Source organism: Rhodamnia argentea, chromosome 3 (genome assembly GCF_020921035.1).
Source record: "Rhodamnia argentea isolate NSW1041297 chromosome 3, ASM2092103v1, whole genome shotgun sequence".
NCBI classification, from domain to species: domain Eukaryota; kingdom Viridiplantae; phylum Streptophyta; class Magnoliopsida; order Myrtales; family Myrtaceae; genus Rhodamnia; species Rhodamnia argentea.
The window spans coordinates 6,358,794-6,375,891 of record NC_063152.1 but is presented as its reverse complement, the minus strand read 5'-3'; the positions used below and the strand labels follow the sequence as shown (position 1 = coordinate 6,375,891).

General features: G+C 37.9%; 1 protein-coding gene across 2 annotated transcripts; it reads left to right on the top strand.

Annotated features, from left to right (window-relative positions):
• Window positions 1-9,934: 9,934 nt before the first annotated feature.
• Window positions 9,935-13,229, top strand: LOC115727425 (G-type lectin S-receptor-like serine/threonine-protein kinase At1g61370). 2 transcript variants are annotated; one of them, XM_048276088.1, is made up of 7 exons: window positions 9,935-11,367; window positions 11,444-11,551; window positions 11,641-11,852; window positions 11,924-12,131; window positions 12,223-12,460; window positions 12,563-12,713; window positions 12,787-13,229. In XM_048276088.1, the coding sequence occupies exons 1-7, from the start codon at window positions 10,074-10,076 to the stop codon at window positions 13,087-13,089; spliced, it is 2,514 nt and encodes an 837-aa protein (XP_048132045.1). In that variant the 5' UTR covers window positions 9,935-10,073; the 3' UTR covers window positions 13,090-13,229. The 2 variants fall into 2 exon arrangements, with proteins under 2 accessions (XP_048132045.1, XP_048132046.1); XM_048276089.1 differs by having other exon boundaries at window positions 12,563-12,716; window positions 12,790-13,229.
• The last annotated feature ends 3,869 nt before the right edge of the window (window positions 13,230-17,098 follow it).

Sequence of the window (17,098 nt, the reverse complement as noted above, 5' to 3'; positions counted from 1 at the left end):
AAAGTCCCCATCGTATCGCTCTCGCTCTATTGGCTGCTAATCGGGAAACTTGGAAAGATTGGAGTAAAAGAGGGGTGAGCAACCATAGCTCAGTGCATAGTGCGTATATCTTCTAAGCGCATCAAGCATCCACTATGCCTATTTGCAAACTATAATGAAACTCAATAGTCCAATTCATTATATACGTACAACTTCGAATATAAGCTATTCACTTCGAGCAAATATTTGTACGCATACGATCAAAAAGTACAATGAATTACACAATAAAGAAAGCGTTCACGTGAGTAGTAAAACACTACAATACTCATTATTCTCAGATACCACAGGTCGTATACATACAATGGCAAATACATATTATATTTTCCACAAAACTACATACTTATTAGAAATTTTCAATATAGCATATGTATTAGGTCAAACACTTTTATGTTTACAACAAACTAATTCCTTCAGTAATATCAACACAAAACATCAGCGGTCTATTCCATTGACCAATCTCGTCAAAAACACGTGCCAATGGTCCATCCATTGACCAATCTCGTGCTCGAGAATCTAATTGTGGTCACACATAACACCCGTGACAAAAGGCGACCAAGATTCCCCCCTTAGCAAGGTCTCCACCTACAATGCCGGTGACTCGGCCCACAAGGATATATCCTAAAATCGGTACGCATACCCACAAACTCCTCAATGGGTTCACAGCGATATTGAGCACCAACAAACTAACAACAGTATCCTCCAAAACCACAAAGCCAAATCAAATAGATATCATCAATTGGGCTCACAAACCAAAACTCATAATCCTTCCACAAAGAAAACTCATCCGCTATAAATACTTACGATAAAGTATTTCTCAAATCATTTTGTAGAACTAGTCATATAATCTTCCGTAACCTTTTTCACAAAACGTTTCTCAAATCATCTCAGAACTCATTTCATAAACCAGTTCACAAGGCGATACACACACACACACACACATATATATTTCTTCATAATACGTTGCATAACACGTTTTCTAAATTATTCGTAAATGGCCAAGAAGTAGTAAATGATCGATCCATATTTTTATGCAATAAAAATGCTATTTCATAACTCATAACATATTTAATCCACATAGCTTTTGAAATATGAGTTTACAAACTCAAAGAAGAGATAACACTACTCACTTGGAAATACCCAAAACCAACGACCTGCAGCTAAATGAGCCATCGATCTCGTAACCCTAACAATTAAATAAGAATCAACCTCAAAACTAAGCAAAATACTATCAACAACTATGAATTGGCTAAACTCTGCTTAAATGCTGACAAAATAATTTATACGCACCAACAAATTGCACAATCAAAGCAATTATTCAATCGGTCTGCAACACGAAACCCTTAAATTCTCGCTCCGATCAAACCGTCGCCCCAAATCTACTCTCATCAAACCCACATCTCTACAAAACCATAATTCACACTTTTCATGATATCCCACAACTCAACAACTCAAAAATTGGACTTCGCAACTTGAATTTCACTAGACTTCGAAATTTGAGCCCAAACCCGAAATATTACTCCGATTAGATGAACCTAGGATGCGAGCACTTATCGTAGTTGATTAGACATGGCAACGCCCCCGTGGCATGCATGCGAAACCCATCTTCTCTTCTTCCCCTTTTTTTCTTCTTTCCTTCCTCCTCTTTCCCTTTATGTTCGCATTTTCTCTCTCTCTTTGCATTCTGTTCCCTTCTTCTCACTTTAAGAATGTGCACTTTTCTCTTTCTTTATTGACTTTTCAACAAATTTTTTTTTTTTACTTTTCTTTACTTTTCAACCGTCTCCATTTTGTTTTGAAGATGGGTCCCACCATCTCTTTGACCTAGTCAAGGAAAGCGGTTTTTACAATTTGTGTTCTAAGCCCTAAGGATTTCTCTTGTCGGTGTCATGGTCTGGTCGAAGCCCCTCTGTCGAAGATGGGATTTATATGGTCGCTCAATGGCACATGTCGACTAACTCGAGCTCCCAATGTCAAGAAGCAAACGCACACTAATATATTAGCTGATGAACATATAAACGTATATACATTTCTGACAAAAAAGTCATTGGTAAAATATGGTCGAATGGGATGAACAAAGAAATCATGCTCCGAGGTGTAATGGCACTTTCTTTAAAGAATTATTTACCCCACAACGTTGCTAATGGTTACCGGCAAAAATCCTCCAAAATACAATAGAGACTCAAGCGAGAATATTATATAGCAATTCTAATATTTCTCCGATACTCTCCAAGAAACAATAAGAAAGGAAGGCCGTATTTCTCTTCTGTTTCAAGAACGAAATTGAAAGAGAAGAAGTAAGTAAAAAATGAACAGAACACTTGAATATATAACGAGAATTGAACACACCTTTTCCCGTCCGAAATGTAGTTAATTCTCATGCAGCTCTTCGTGTTCAAAACAGTTTATTTGATCGTACCTTTTCATATTTCGAAAACAGTTTTTGTAAGAGAGATTGCAACTTTTCAAAGATCTAAAATTGCTAACTCGAACGGACGCAATTCTTCATGTCTAAATTGTCAAGTCCAAAGAATTGCAACTCTTCATTGTCTAAGAGAATATTAAAATTTGAAAGAATAATGATATAATAGAAATTAACTTTAACTCTTACATGAATAGTTACACTGTTTCGATAGAGTTCAACAGTTAATTAATATTATAATTTTGAAAATTTTAAAAAAATAATAGCTTAATAGGGCCAATTCCGAACCGCGACCGTGACCGCGCTAAGTGCTAAGTGTATCTAATAATCGCGTCAAAATCGTGCAATCACACGTACACCCGCACACGGGTATAGTGGGGATTAGCCCACTTGCTCATTTCTTTATTTTAAAAGATCATAGTGGCCTTTTAACTTACAAAAAGATCTGCACTCTTCTTTCTATCCTATGTGGAATTAGAAAAGGCAACTTTTCTTTGTTTAAAAAAAAAAAACTTCAATAATCCCCAACTTTGCTTGTAAAACAAAATCACAAAATAAAATTCCTCACAAAATTAAAATTTCTCAAAAAATACAGCCAATGTTTCCATGAGATTAACATACCTACATAAAGGTCTCTTTCGAGTTAAACCTTTATTTTGTACAAATATCTCAAAATTCTATCAAAGTTACAAGTAGCTTGGGTTTAAATTTTTTATTCTAAATAATAGAATCGGACATACCACACATATACTAATGTCTTTTTTCAGCAAGAAGTTCATAATTACTCAGCACTATTATGGCTTTTTGCTTGTTCCTGTTTCATGAGCTCTTTAGAAAGTAACCCCAACTTTAGTAAGAAGCAGCACCTCTTCTAAGCACATATAGGTGAAGTATTACCACATGCTTCTGTTACTAATAAACACGCTACTAAATCGTATTATACTTCATTAAGAGTATAACTCAGCCTCTAAAACTTAACAGACGATACTAAGTTCTCATGTATGGGCTAATGTTAGTATCAAATAATCACTTTCAAGAACTTGTTTTTACCCATTAAACCTTATAACTAGTGATGTGCTAGTATCAAGTCCGGTTACCATTACTAGTATTTTTAATCAAAGGGTTTCAGTCTCATTTCTTTTGAGGTCACCTTTACCATATCTCTTGGAAGAACCTTTGTACAGGGATCCTCCAAATTCTTGCTAGACCTCACGTAAACAATTTTTTTGGTACCTTCTTGAACAAATTGTTTCGCGTATTCATGTCTTAGACTGATTTGTCTAGACTTACCATTATAAATGCTACTATAAGGGTTTGCTAAAGTAGCTTGACTATCATAGTGAATAGAAATGGGAGGCATAGGACTAGGCCATAAGTTGATGTCTATCAACAAATTTCTTATCCATTCAGCCTCTTTTCCACTTGCTGCTAAAGCAATAAATTCAGATTCCATAGTTGAGTGAGTTATGCATGTTTGTTTCTTGCTTGCTCAAGAAACAATATATCCACCTAACGTGAAGATCCATCTAGAAGTGGAATGTTTATCTCTCACACTAGAAATCCAACTAGCATTGGTGTATCCTTCTAATACAGCCGGATAATTACTATAGAATAATCCCAAATTTTTTGTGACAGTATTCCGATGTTCTATACTTGGATTACTGGTGTATCTATGGGAAAAGTACACTAGAAGTGTCATAACTTGTGTACGGCGTTCACTTGAGTGCTATAACTTTCAAAACGTTCACTTAAGTACCATAACTTTCAAAAATAGTTCACTTGAGTGCTACGTAGGAGCAAAATCGTTCACTTGAGTGCTACAGTAACTTTTCCGCGCATGCCACGTCGGCTTTTCGGCGTGCTACGGTAACTTTCCGCGTGTGCTACAAGAACTTTTCCAGCGTGCCACATCAGATTTCAGGCTGCCACGTTAGCTTTTCCGGCTGCCACGTCAACATGTCACTCAAGTGAACGATTTTTAAAAGTAATGGCACTCAAGTGAACACCGGACAAAAGTTATGGCACTTCTAGTGTACTTTTCCCGTGTATCTACTCAACTTACACATGGAAAAAGCAATATCAAGTATAGTCCAATGCATTGCATACATTAAAGACTCTATAGCACTCGCATATTCAAGTTGTGCTACTACTCTACCATGATTATAATTCAATTTAATACTAGTATCAAACGGAGTACTCATTTCTTTGAAATCAAGATGTTCAAATTTACTTAACATCTTTTCAACGTAGTTATATTGACTCAAAGAATAACCCCCACTATGCTTTTTAACTTTAATACCTAAGATAGTATCTACTTCACCCAAATCTTTCATTTTAAAGTTTGAAGTTAGATACTTCTTGGTCTCAATGACTCCAATCATATTAGTTCCAAAGATAAGCATATCATCTATGTACAAGCGGACTAAAACTCCATAATCTTTAGTGAATTTAGAATGAATACACTTATCAGCACTATTAGCTTGAAACCATTGGACAATATGACTAAATCAAATTTCTCATGCCACTGCTTCAAGACTTGCTTAAGTCCGTAAAGAGATTTAACTAATTTACATAGTTTCCTCTCATTTCTAGGAAGAACGAAACCCTCTGATTGTTCCATGTAAATTTCCTTATTTAAATATCCATTTAAGAAAGTAGTCTTGAAATCCATTTGATGAACGCAAAGGTCATAAATGGATGCTAAAGCAAAAAGAATTTGAATAGATGTTATACGTGCTACAGGAGCATACGCATCAAAATAATCCATTCCTTCCTTTTGTCTATAACCTTTAGCTACTAATCTAGCCTTAAAAGCTTGGATAGAACCATCAAAATTGTATTTTCTCTTGAAAACCCATTTGCACCGAATTTGCTTAGATAATTTTGGTAAGTCTGCTAATACCCAAGTATTATTGGACATAATTGAGTCCATTTCATCAACTATTGCTTCTTTCCAAAAAGAAGCATTTCTAGAAGACGTAGCATCATCAAAAATTTTAGGATCGTCTTCTACATTTAATACTAATGAGTATTTATTTATCACGTTATTATCTCTGTCTCTTTCGATAAAAAAAAAAAAGAGTAATAAAGTCTAGACCAAAATCCTTCTCTTTTCTTGCTCTAGTACTTCTCCTAATTTCAATCATATATTCAGAATCATTTGTTATTGTCTTATGAGAATCTATGAGTGCTTCTATGGATGTTGAATTATTCGTATCTTGCATTTGAGCATTATTCTCAATAATTTTAGAATCCGTAGAACATTTATTCTCAAAGAATTCAACATCTCTTGATTCTACAACGACGTTTGACTCGAAGCCTATAAGCTTTACTTTTCTCAGCATATCCAATAAAGACACTTTTTATGGCTCTAGGACCAAGTTTTGTCCTTTTAGGATCAGTTACTCTATAGTATGTCAAACACCCCCACACTTTAAGATATGACAGGTTTGGTTTTCTACCTTTCCACAATTCATAAGGGTTAGTGTTATTTCTTGTGGATGGTATTCTATTATGAATGTCACATGTAGTAAGCACTGCCTCTCCCCAAAGATTAATTGGTAGCTTCTAGTTCGAGAGCATACAATTGATCATTTCTCCTAAAGACCTATTCTTTCTTTCAGCCAAACCATTTTGTTGTGGAGTACATGGTGCTGAAGTTTGATGAATAATACCATGTTCTTCACAAAAGGCTGAAAAATCATTTAGGAAATATTCTCCTCCTCTGTTTGAATGAAGAACTTTAATTTTCCTTTCTAATTGATTTTCCACTTCATCCTTATATTTCTTAAACATAGCAAATGCTTCATCCTTTGATCTTAGGAGATAGACATATAAATACCTATTGCAATCATCTAAAAAGGTAATGAAATACCTTTTACCACCACTTGTTAACATGCTATTGAATTCGCAAATGTCACTATGGACCAAATCTAGTAAATTTGTATTTCTCTTAACACTAGGAAATGATTTCTTTATTAATTTGGACTTAGTCAGATTTCATATTTATTAAATTTGCCATTAAAGTTTATCAAGTCTTACTTTTTCATGTTTTGTAAATAGCGAAAATTTAAATGCACTAATTTATTATGCCATAAATGAGAAGAATCAACAATATAAGCAGAAGACACGATATTATTATTAATACTTAGTTGATACATGCTTTCATTGGCATAACCCTTTCCCAAAACAGCCCATTCTAGATTCAAACAAAACCCAAAACACCATTTTATAAAGCAAATCAACATAAATCAGATTTCTCCTGATTTCGGGTACAAATAGTATATTAAGAAGGGAAACCTTCTTTCCGAAAGTAAAGTCTAAAATGACTGTGCCTTTGCCAACAACTTTTACAAGAGCATTATTTTCCGTCTCAACCTCTTGAAGATGCACTTCAACAATCTCTTCAAAGTGTTTGAACATTGATTGATCCTTGCATATCTGCACAATTGCACTAGAATCGACATTCGACGGTGGCAGAATTGACTTCAGAAATCATGTTTACGGAATCATGAATTTCTCAGAAATTTTCATTTTCGAAAACTTGGTTGAAACCATGGCCACGTAGTTCTCTTCAACCATGTTTGCATCTGCCTTCACTATTGAAATGTTCTTGTCCTTGAATGTGCTCTTGCGGTGGTGTCTGCACTCCTTTGCATAGTGACCCTCCTTGCCACAAACAAAGCAGCAACTATTTTTCTTCTTTTGCGGCTTCTTAAAATTCTGCCTTCTCTTGCGTTTTAAGTTCTGGTGGTTTTTGGATTGAAATCCATTTCCTTCCATAGAATTCACTTTGGTATCATAAAAAACAGATTTATCACATAAACATGACTCTTCCTCAATGCGAAGATGTTTCTAAATTTGATCCAAAGTGATGTTTTCAGATTTATGCAACATCCTTTTTACATAATCTTTCCTACTTGAAGGTAATTTTGCAATAATTGCTTCGTTTGAAAATATTCCGAAATATTTATCTTGAGAGCACAAATTTTATTGACTAGTACTTGCAGTTCGTGGACTTGCTCCAACAAGGGTTTAGTATCAACGAACTTGAAGTCAAAATACTTAGCAATCAGATATTTGTTCGTACCTTGCTCCTCCACTTTATACTTGAAGTCACGTGCATTCCATATTTCTCTAGTAGACTTCATCTCGGTGAACAAGTCATAGAGATGATCGGATAACGTGTTTAGTATATGGCCTCGATAAAGCAATTCGTCCTCTTCATGTTTCTTCCTCTCTTTGTTGACCCTCTCAACATCTTCTATACTAGGCTCTCCTCCTTCAGTGGTAGGCGCCGGATCCTTTATAGGGATCAAAGTGGGGTCGAGGATATAGGAAATTTTCAAGGCAGTAAGGAGAAACATCATCTCGTATCTCCAATGAGCGAAATTATTGCCATCAAACTAGTCCAGTTTCACCATATCCTGGTTCATAACCTTGATTGATTCTGACTCCATTGTTGAATGAACAATTCCTTAAATTTGTTGGTAAAATATGGTCGAATGGGATAAACAAAGGAATCAGACTCTAATGTGTGATAACACTTTCTTTAAGGAATTATTTGCCCCACAATGTTACTAATGGTTACCGGTAAAAATCCTCCATGATACAATAGAGTCTCAAGCGAGAATATTAGATAGCAATTCTATTATTTCTCCAAGAGTTCTCTAGGAAACAATCAGAAAGAAAGGCTATATCTCTCTTATGTTTCAAGAACAAAATTGAAAGAGAAGAAGTGAGTAAAAAATAAACAGAACACTTGAATATATAACGAGAATTGAACATACCTTTTCCCGTCCAAAAAGTAGTTAATTCTCATGCAACTCTTCATGTTCAAAATAGTTTATTCGATTGCACCTTTTCATTTTTCGAAAACAGTTTTTGTAAAAGAGATTGCAACTTTTCAAAGATCTAAAACCGCTAACTCGAATAGACGCAATTCTTCATGTCTAAACTGTCAAGTCCGAAGAATTGCTACTCTTCATTGTCATAGAGAACAATAAAATTCGAAAGAATAATAATAATAGAAATTAACTTTAACTCCTACATGAATAGTCGCACTATTTCGGTAGAGTTCAACAGTTAATTAATATTATAATTTTGAAAATAAAAAAAATAATTATTGAAAGTGCCAATTTCGACAAGCGACCGCGCTAAGTGCTAATCATGTCAAAATCACGCATCCGCACGCGGGTCTAGTCTAGTGGGGATTTGCCCACTAGCCCATTTCTTTATTTTGAAAGACTATAGTAGCCTTCTAACTAATAAAGAGATTTACACACTTACTTCTATTCTATATGGGATTAGAAAAGGCAACTTTTGCTTGCTTTTCAAACAAACTTCAACAAAAATGACATAGGTATATGCTTAGAGCAATTTTTTGACCCAACCCAAATAGATCGGGGGTAAATTTTGTGGGTTCGATCGATGGCCTAGACCTAAATCACAAATAATTTGGGCAAATCGGTTCCGTTCGGTTTGGGCCGCTTGAGATCAAAGCCCGACTTTAAAAATAAAAATAAAAAAACACGAGAGTTCATTTATTTATTGCCAAATTTCAAAACTTGGATAATTTACCAACTAATTTTTTGGGGCGTTACAAAACATGAAATCTACGTTGATGTCAAGGTGGCACAAGTTTTGATTAGGGTTAGAGCTAGAAGTCCCGCCAGCACAATCAAAACAGGCTTTCAAGATACGGTTAGAATTTGATCAAGGTTCATGTTGGGGTGTTCTTCACACTCCTCATCGATGAGAAGACACCAAGGTAGTAGTTTAGGCCCGTATTCTATTTGTAATTTGAGCTTAGGTTCTTTAATAGTTATTGTTATATATTCTCTATTTCTCTTGTAATAGAGAGTTGTAATAAAGTGGTGGAATGTGTTAATTATAGTAGAATCATTTGCTGGATGTGGCTTGAAATCAAGTGTGAACCCGGATAAACTCGATTTCTCTTTCTTGTTTTAACTTTCTACTTTGTTGTGCTTTCGTCTAATCCCAACAGTTCAATGATTGAAAATAACTCATCTAGTTATATGGCCTCAGTATACTCATCTCAAAGTTTGGTGGGATATATGGATTCAAACAATTGAAAGTTTAGGAATAATATCGCCCAATGCACGAACAATTGGAAGTAAAAAAAAAATGACAGTGCATATCGATCAAACCAGAAACAACTATTTGTATCATCATCCTCTATATCTTTTCCGGCTCGATGAAGCTTTCAGGGTTCACTTAAAAGTGATCATTAAACCGGGAAAGATACGAAAGAGTTGACCTTATAGCTGCTCGACCGAATTTACATATGGTATCTTAACCCGTGTTCTCACACTTGGACTTGGTCCGACGTCTTGGTTACCACACAAGCAATTCCAATTCGTCAAAAGGTGCATGGTTTGAGGGGCAGAGTCAAATTTGAACAGCGGCTAGGAACAACCCCATGTTGGATAGTCAATGAAGGTGTGATCTTCTGGAAAAACCATTGTGTTTCAGCCACCCTTGAGCACCAAGGCTTCTTGACTCCCAGGAAATCTTGTTCATCTACTCTTGATCTGCAGAAAGTGCAGATCAACTGACCCACCGAACTCGTTAGGCTCGTTCCGTCATCCTTATTATGCGGCTCATGATTGCTTGGTGCTCCTGCTTGGTCGTCTTCTTCCTACTTCAGGCAATTCATACGGCCAGCGGTGTGGTTTACAATATTACTACATCGGAGCCGCTCTTTCCGAACCAAACCCTCGTCTCCTCTGGCCAAATCTTTGAGCTTGGGTTCTTCACGCCGAATGGGTCAGAAAGTCAGTATGTTGGCATATGGTACAAGAACTTGACGCCTTCTAAGATTGTGTGGGTGGCCAATAGGGAATGGCCGCTCGTGTACACAGATCAGTCTGCGAAATTAACGATAGGCGGTGATGGGAATTTGAAGCTCATGGATGGACAACAGGGTATAGTTTGGTCTACCAATGTCTCTAGTCTGTCCAATTATACGTCAGCAGCTCTATTAGACAGTGGGAATTTTGTTCTGCAAGATGGAAATTATAGCGAAATATGGGGAAGCTTCGAGGATCCGACAGACACTCTTCTTCCGAGAATGAAGCTGGGAGTAAATGTCAGGACTGGAGTGAAACACTTTCTAATTTCCTGGAAAAGCGACAGTGATCCATCTCCCGGAAGTTTCTCATCTGGAATGACATCAGAGACGCCACCTCAAGCTTTCACTTGGAATGGTTCGACGCCTTACTGGAGAAGCGGGCAATGGGACAAAACGCAATTTATCGGCATACCAGACATGGACCAATCGTACTCGAGTGGATTCAATGTCGAGCAGGATATTCAGCAGGGGACCACTTACTTTTCAGTCGATAGATACAATTTCTTTGGATACATCTTCGTTTCACCTGGAGGATCTCTTATGACATCGTACTGGGATGATGGAGCTGAGGCATGGTTGACAGATTGGGCAGCACCGAACAATACTTGTGAGATGTATGGAACTTGTGGTCTTTTTGGAGTTTGTAACTCATTGAATTCGCCCATTTGCAGATGCATAGATGGGTTTGTGCCAAAGTCAAATGGAGAATGGAACAATGGAAACTGGACCGGAGGATGTGCAAGAGAGACGGAATTGAATTGCCAGAAAAACACAAGCACATCAGCTCCAACAAATGTCAAGAAAGATGCGTTCTGGCAAATGAGCCGGATGAAACTACCCGACTCTGGGGACTATTTATCAGACATTGGAGATCAAGAAGGATGTGAAAGCTGGTGCCTGAGCAATTGTTCTTGCTTGGCTTATTCTTATGTCGGCACCATTGGGTGTATGGTTTGGAGCAAAGACCTAATTGATCTTCAGGAACTTCCCACAGCTGGGGAAGATCTATTTGTTCGAGTTGCACATGTAAAAGCAGGTCAGAAATTGTTTCATTCAGATGAGTTTGAGTCGACTCTAATCGACTTTTGCATAATTCTCTTTCACCCTTTCAGGAGGATCACGACACAAAGCAGTTATCATCAGCCTGGCTACTATTGCCGGGATCATGTTCTTTGCAGTACTTGTTTTTAGTCTTTACAAATGGAGTGCTGAAAAAATGGGTACTATTTTAGAGCCATGTCAGCGTTTTTCAGAGGATTGTGCACACTGTGAAGAAAGTAAGCTAATTCTTTACCAATGATAAACACAGGAAACTTGAACAAAGATCCAAGGCTCCTTGATTTAGTAGATACACCTGAAAAATCGGCCGAACTGATACAAGGAAATGCATGGAAAGAGCAGCTGCAGCAAGATGATTCACTGGATTTGACCCTTTATAGTTTTGATAGTATACTACTTGCTACAAACAAGTTCAGCACGACAAGTAAACTCGGGCAAGGAGGGTTTGGCTCTGTTTATAAGGTAAAACCATTTTGCAGGATATTGTTAACGGAAATATTCATGGTCTAAAAGCTATGTGAATTGCAAAACAGGGGAAGCTGAATGGGAAAGAGGTAGCCATAAAAAGACTTTCCAGTACCTCGGCCCAAGGCGTTGAAGAGTTCAAAAATGAGATCATCCTTATATCGAGACTCCAACATCGAAATCTTGTTAAACTCATGGGTTACTGCATTGAAGGAGAAGAAAAGATATTGGTATACGAGTATTTGTCAAACAAAAGCTTGGACACCTTTCTTTTTGGTTGGTTTTCTTAAGTCCGGATAACTAACTTTCTGTGATGTATTTCTTGCCATAGCACTAGAATTTGAAAATTGTTTTGTTTGTCATTTAGATTCAAGAAAGAAAGCAGAACTTGACTGGGGCAAACGATTTCAAATGATTCAGGGGATCGCAAGGGGGCTTCTCTACCTCCATCGAGATTCTTGCCTAAGGGTCATACATCGAGACTTAAAAGTGAGCAATATTCTTTTGGATGAAAAGATGAACCCAAAAATTTCGGATTTTGGGCTGGCACGAATGTTTGAGGGCACTCAGGTTTTGGTGAACACCCAGAAAATTGTTGGAACACTGTAAGCTCTCTAGCCCTATTTGAATTATCAGTTTATTGAGTCAATTTTTTCAAGCAGACTGAAATGATTGGTTTAACACAACTATGCTCTCTGTTTATGCAGTGGCTATATGTCTCCTGAGTATGCCATGGGCGGGATTTTTTCGGAAAGGTCCGATGTCTATAGCTTTGGAGTGTTGCTACTGGAGATCGTTAGCGGCAAAAAGAACACAGCTCTCTATGACCAGGGCCAACATCTGAATCTCCTTTCCCTCGTAAGTCTCAAATTCCAACCTTAATCAGTATTTTAAGTTCCCTGCGATATCATGACAGTGTTCTCTCTTATAGGCGTGGCAATTATGGAGTGATGGAAAAGCATTCGACCTAACAGATGAAGCAATTCCTGTTAGCTCTCCATGGGAGCTAATAAGATGCATCCATGTTGGGCTTCTCTGTGTTCAGGATCATCCCACAAATAGACCAGACATGTCGAATGTGGTTCTGATGTTAAGTGGTGAGTCAGATCTTCCTCAGCCGAGACAGCCGATATTCACTTTCCAAGCCGAAATGCCAGATCGTTCTATTCCATCACAGGAAGAAAGCATCTGGTCTGTTAACACTGTCACTGATACATTGGTCGAAGGAAGATGACTGCTATTTTTTGTCTTCATTTTTATTTTGCTTGCTTTGGAGATGATTTTGATGCTGTTTTCTAATATATTAGTGTTTATTCAATTCAAGTATGGCTTTAGTCCGCCCTGAACAAAAGGGTGAATGAACTGCTCCACTTTTTTTACACGAATTTTAGGCTGCAAAGTAGGGGTTTGAAATATATTCTTTTTTAACAGAACATAATCAACACAGGAATTTTTCTGATTTGGAATAGCCAGAACTGTTGGTATCATTGAGAAGAACTACCAAGTAATCACCACAGAACCAGTAGTGTTATGAAGGCATGATTTTCTGGTCTTTTGAACGAAAGATTCATTACCAAAGACAGACTAGGTTCCCACATAAGAAGCATGAGCATTGGCGCAGCAAAAAGTACTTCCAGATAATTCATAGATACGATCTATCTTCTCCAGAATTGCTATTGAAGTCATCTATGCCTTGTGGAAATTAGATTGCTTTGTTACAGACATAAAATTATTCTTAGTTATCTAAGACAAGGAAACAAAAGAGAAAGTGTCAAGGAGCTTGAATAACTGAACAATTCAATTCGGATAAGCATTGCGTAAATGGAATGCTAATATCAGCTAGTGATCAAAATCGGAGCCATGTGATCCTTAAACAGAATTGGTATGAAGTCATTTAGCTTCACTGAACAAGAAGCTTGGGCTAGTGCATTAACAGAAACATATGGCCAATTTTCATCAGAAGTGACTTCGACCTCTCATGTGTTATTTGTCCTGGGTTTAGTCAACTTTGAACAACGGCCAAGAGAAGAATGCCAATGTCCCAAAACAGTTCTCTTTTTATAAGCCACCATTTGACCCACAATGAACCTGCCATGGCATAATTGAAACTGAGTGGTCAAATGCCAATGTCATCATGATCTCTTGCAATATTGGGAATGCAGTTGAACTGGGACAGGCATCATCAGCTTCCAATATAAAACGTATTTGTTCAATAACAAAGCCTTTGAAGCCATCTCCAAAAGGACTTATGACCTCACACCTGTGGCAACGCGCTTTGGTTTGCAGAAATCTTGTCTTCGTTTCAAACCTGCAGGCAAAAAGGAAAAGTGAAGAACTGGGAGCCTTTTAACATTCTCAAGGAGCCCACGCCTGAACGCACTAGGTTTCCTTTTGGTGGTCATTCACGCACTACGATTACTATGCTAGTTATGATTGGTCTCTACTCTTCCTTGGTCATCTTCTTCCCTCTTCAGGCACATCAGAGCACTGCAGTTTTTAACATCACTGCAGCCGAACCACTCTTTCACAAGCAAACTCTTGTCTCCTCCGGTCAAATCTTCAAGCTCGGCTTCTTCACCCCTAATGGATCAGCAAATCAATATGTGGGCATATGGTACAAGAGCATGACCCCAACCAAGAATGTCTGGGTCACCAACAGGGATGCACCGCTTGCCCATTCAGATTAATCTGCAAAATTAACTATGGGCAGTGACGGGAATCTGAAGCTTGTGGATGAGCAACAGAACATAATATGGTCCACCAATGTTTCTGTCCCCTCAAATAATAGCACAGCAATGCTTTAAGATGGTGGAAACTTTGTTCTACAGGACAGGAATTCTGTTGAAATATGGGCAAGCCTTTATGATCCAACCGATACTCTTCTACCAAACATGAAGATAGGACTAAACAACAGAACCGGAGAGAGACAGTACTTAGTTTGCTGGAAAAACGACAATGATCCATCTTCTGGATATTTTGTCACTGGGATTTCATTGGAGACACCGCCGCAACTTTTCACCTGGAGTTGCTCGAGCCCTTATTGGAGAAGTGGCCCATGGGATAAATCGACTTTCATCAGCATACCAGAAATGGAGTCCTCATATTTTAGCGGGTAGGATCTCCAGCAAGATCCTCAGCAGGGAACCACTTATTTCTCTGCTGATACTAATAACAACTTTTTGCTTGCTTATGGCTTCATTTCACCTGGGAGAATTATAGCATTAATAAAATGGGATTATGGATCCAAGAGTTGGTTGACAAATTGGGCAGCACCAAGCAACAGTTGCGAAGTTTATGGAACTTGCAGTCCTTTTGGCCTCTGCAACTCACTAAACTCTCCTATCTGCCGTTGTGTAAAGGGGTTTATGCCGAGATCCAAAGAAGAATGGAACAGCAGGAATTGGACCAGAGGGTGCATCAGAGAAACAGAATTGAATTGTCAGAAGAACACAAGCAGGTTGGCTTCGATGCAGGTGAAGAAAGATGTCTATGTGCAAATGAACCGGATGAAAGTGCCTGATTCTGTGGAATACTTATCAGACATTGGAGATGGAGGTGGATGCCAAAGCTGGTGCCTGAATAATTGTTCTTTCTTGGCTTATTCTTATGTCGGCACAATAGGGTGCTTGGTCTGGGCTAAAGATCTGATCGATATGCAGGAGTTTTCAACAGCCGGGCAAGATGTACACGTTTGGGTCGCACATGACAATACAGGTATGAGAGAGGTTTCCCTACAATGAGTATCACTTGAATAGTGTCACATATCTTCCAATTCTTTTCTCATGTCAGGCATGTCGATACAAACAAAACGGGAAAAGTACACTAGAAGTGCCATAACTTTTGTACGGCGTTCACTTGAGTGCCATAATTTTCAAAACGTTCACTTAAGTGCCATAGCTTTTAAAAATCGTTTACTTGAATGCCATGTTGACGTGGCAGCAGGAAAAGCTGATATGGCAGCCGAAAAAGTTATTGTAGACGTCGGAAAAGTTCCTGTAGCACGCGCGAAAAATTATTGTAGACGCCGGAAAGATGATGTGGCACGTCGGAAAGGTTACTGTAGCACTCAAGTGAACGAATTTGCTCCGACGTAGCACTCAAGTGAATGATTTTTGAAAGTTATGACACTTAAGTGAACGTTTTGAAAGTTATGGCATTCAAGTGAACGCCGTACACAAGTTATGGCACTTCTAGTGTACTTTTCCCCAAACAAAACTTATCATCAGTGTAAGTACAGTGGTTGGCATCGTGTTCGTAGGAGCTGCAATTTTTGGTCTCTGCAAGTGGAGAGCTAGCGAAAGAGGTACGAATAATTCTTATCTAATGCTTAACTTCACATTAAATGTATTCTAGAAACATTACAAAATCCGTAAGGCTCTTGATTCATGGTATATAAAAGATAAAGCAGGAGAAATGTTGCATGGAAAGATCAGCTGAAGCAAGATGATGCATCCGAATTGATGATGTTCAATTTTAGTAACTTACTTCTTGTGACAAGCAACTTTGATGCAACAAACAACTTGGCCAAGGAGGGTTTGGCCCCGTTTATAGGGTAAAAGGCTTCTCTAAAATGTTTGTTTTTTAAAATTTTATGACATTATACCAGGTCTGATACTTCTATGAGTTCGGAAACCGGGAAAGCTGAAAGATGGAAAGGAGATAGCTGTCAAAAGACTTTCCAGTAGCTCAGGCCAAGGCATGGAAGAGTTAAGAATGAGATCATTCTAATATCAAAGCTTCAGCATCGAAATCTGGACAGACTCATGGGTTGCTGCATCGAAGGAGAAGAAAAAATTTTAGGATATGAATACTTGCCAAACAAAAGCTTAGACACCTTACTTTTTGGTTGGTCTCACTCTCTTCAGGTCATGCTTGTGCTGATAAGAATGATATATATTTTAGTAGTACTTCAAGTTACTAATTCTTTTCATTTTCTTCATTGCTTAGATTCAAGAAGGAAAGCAGAACTCAACTGGGATATACTTTTCGGGATCATTCGAGGCATCGCAAGTGGGCTTCTGTCGAGATTCTTACCTTCGAGTTATCCATCGAGATTTGAAGGCAAGCAATATTCTCTTGGATGAGAAAATGAACCCAAAAATTTCAGACTTTGGGCTGGCGCGGATCTTCAAAGGCACTCAAGTTCTGCTAAATACTCACAAAGTTGTTGGAACACTGTAAGTTTTCAAGCCTTGCCACTGGAAAATCAGTTCAATAAGGAAACTCTATAACTTGAGTTATTA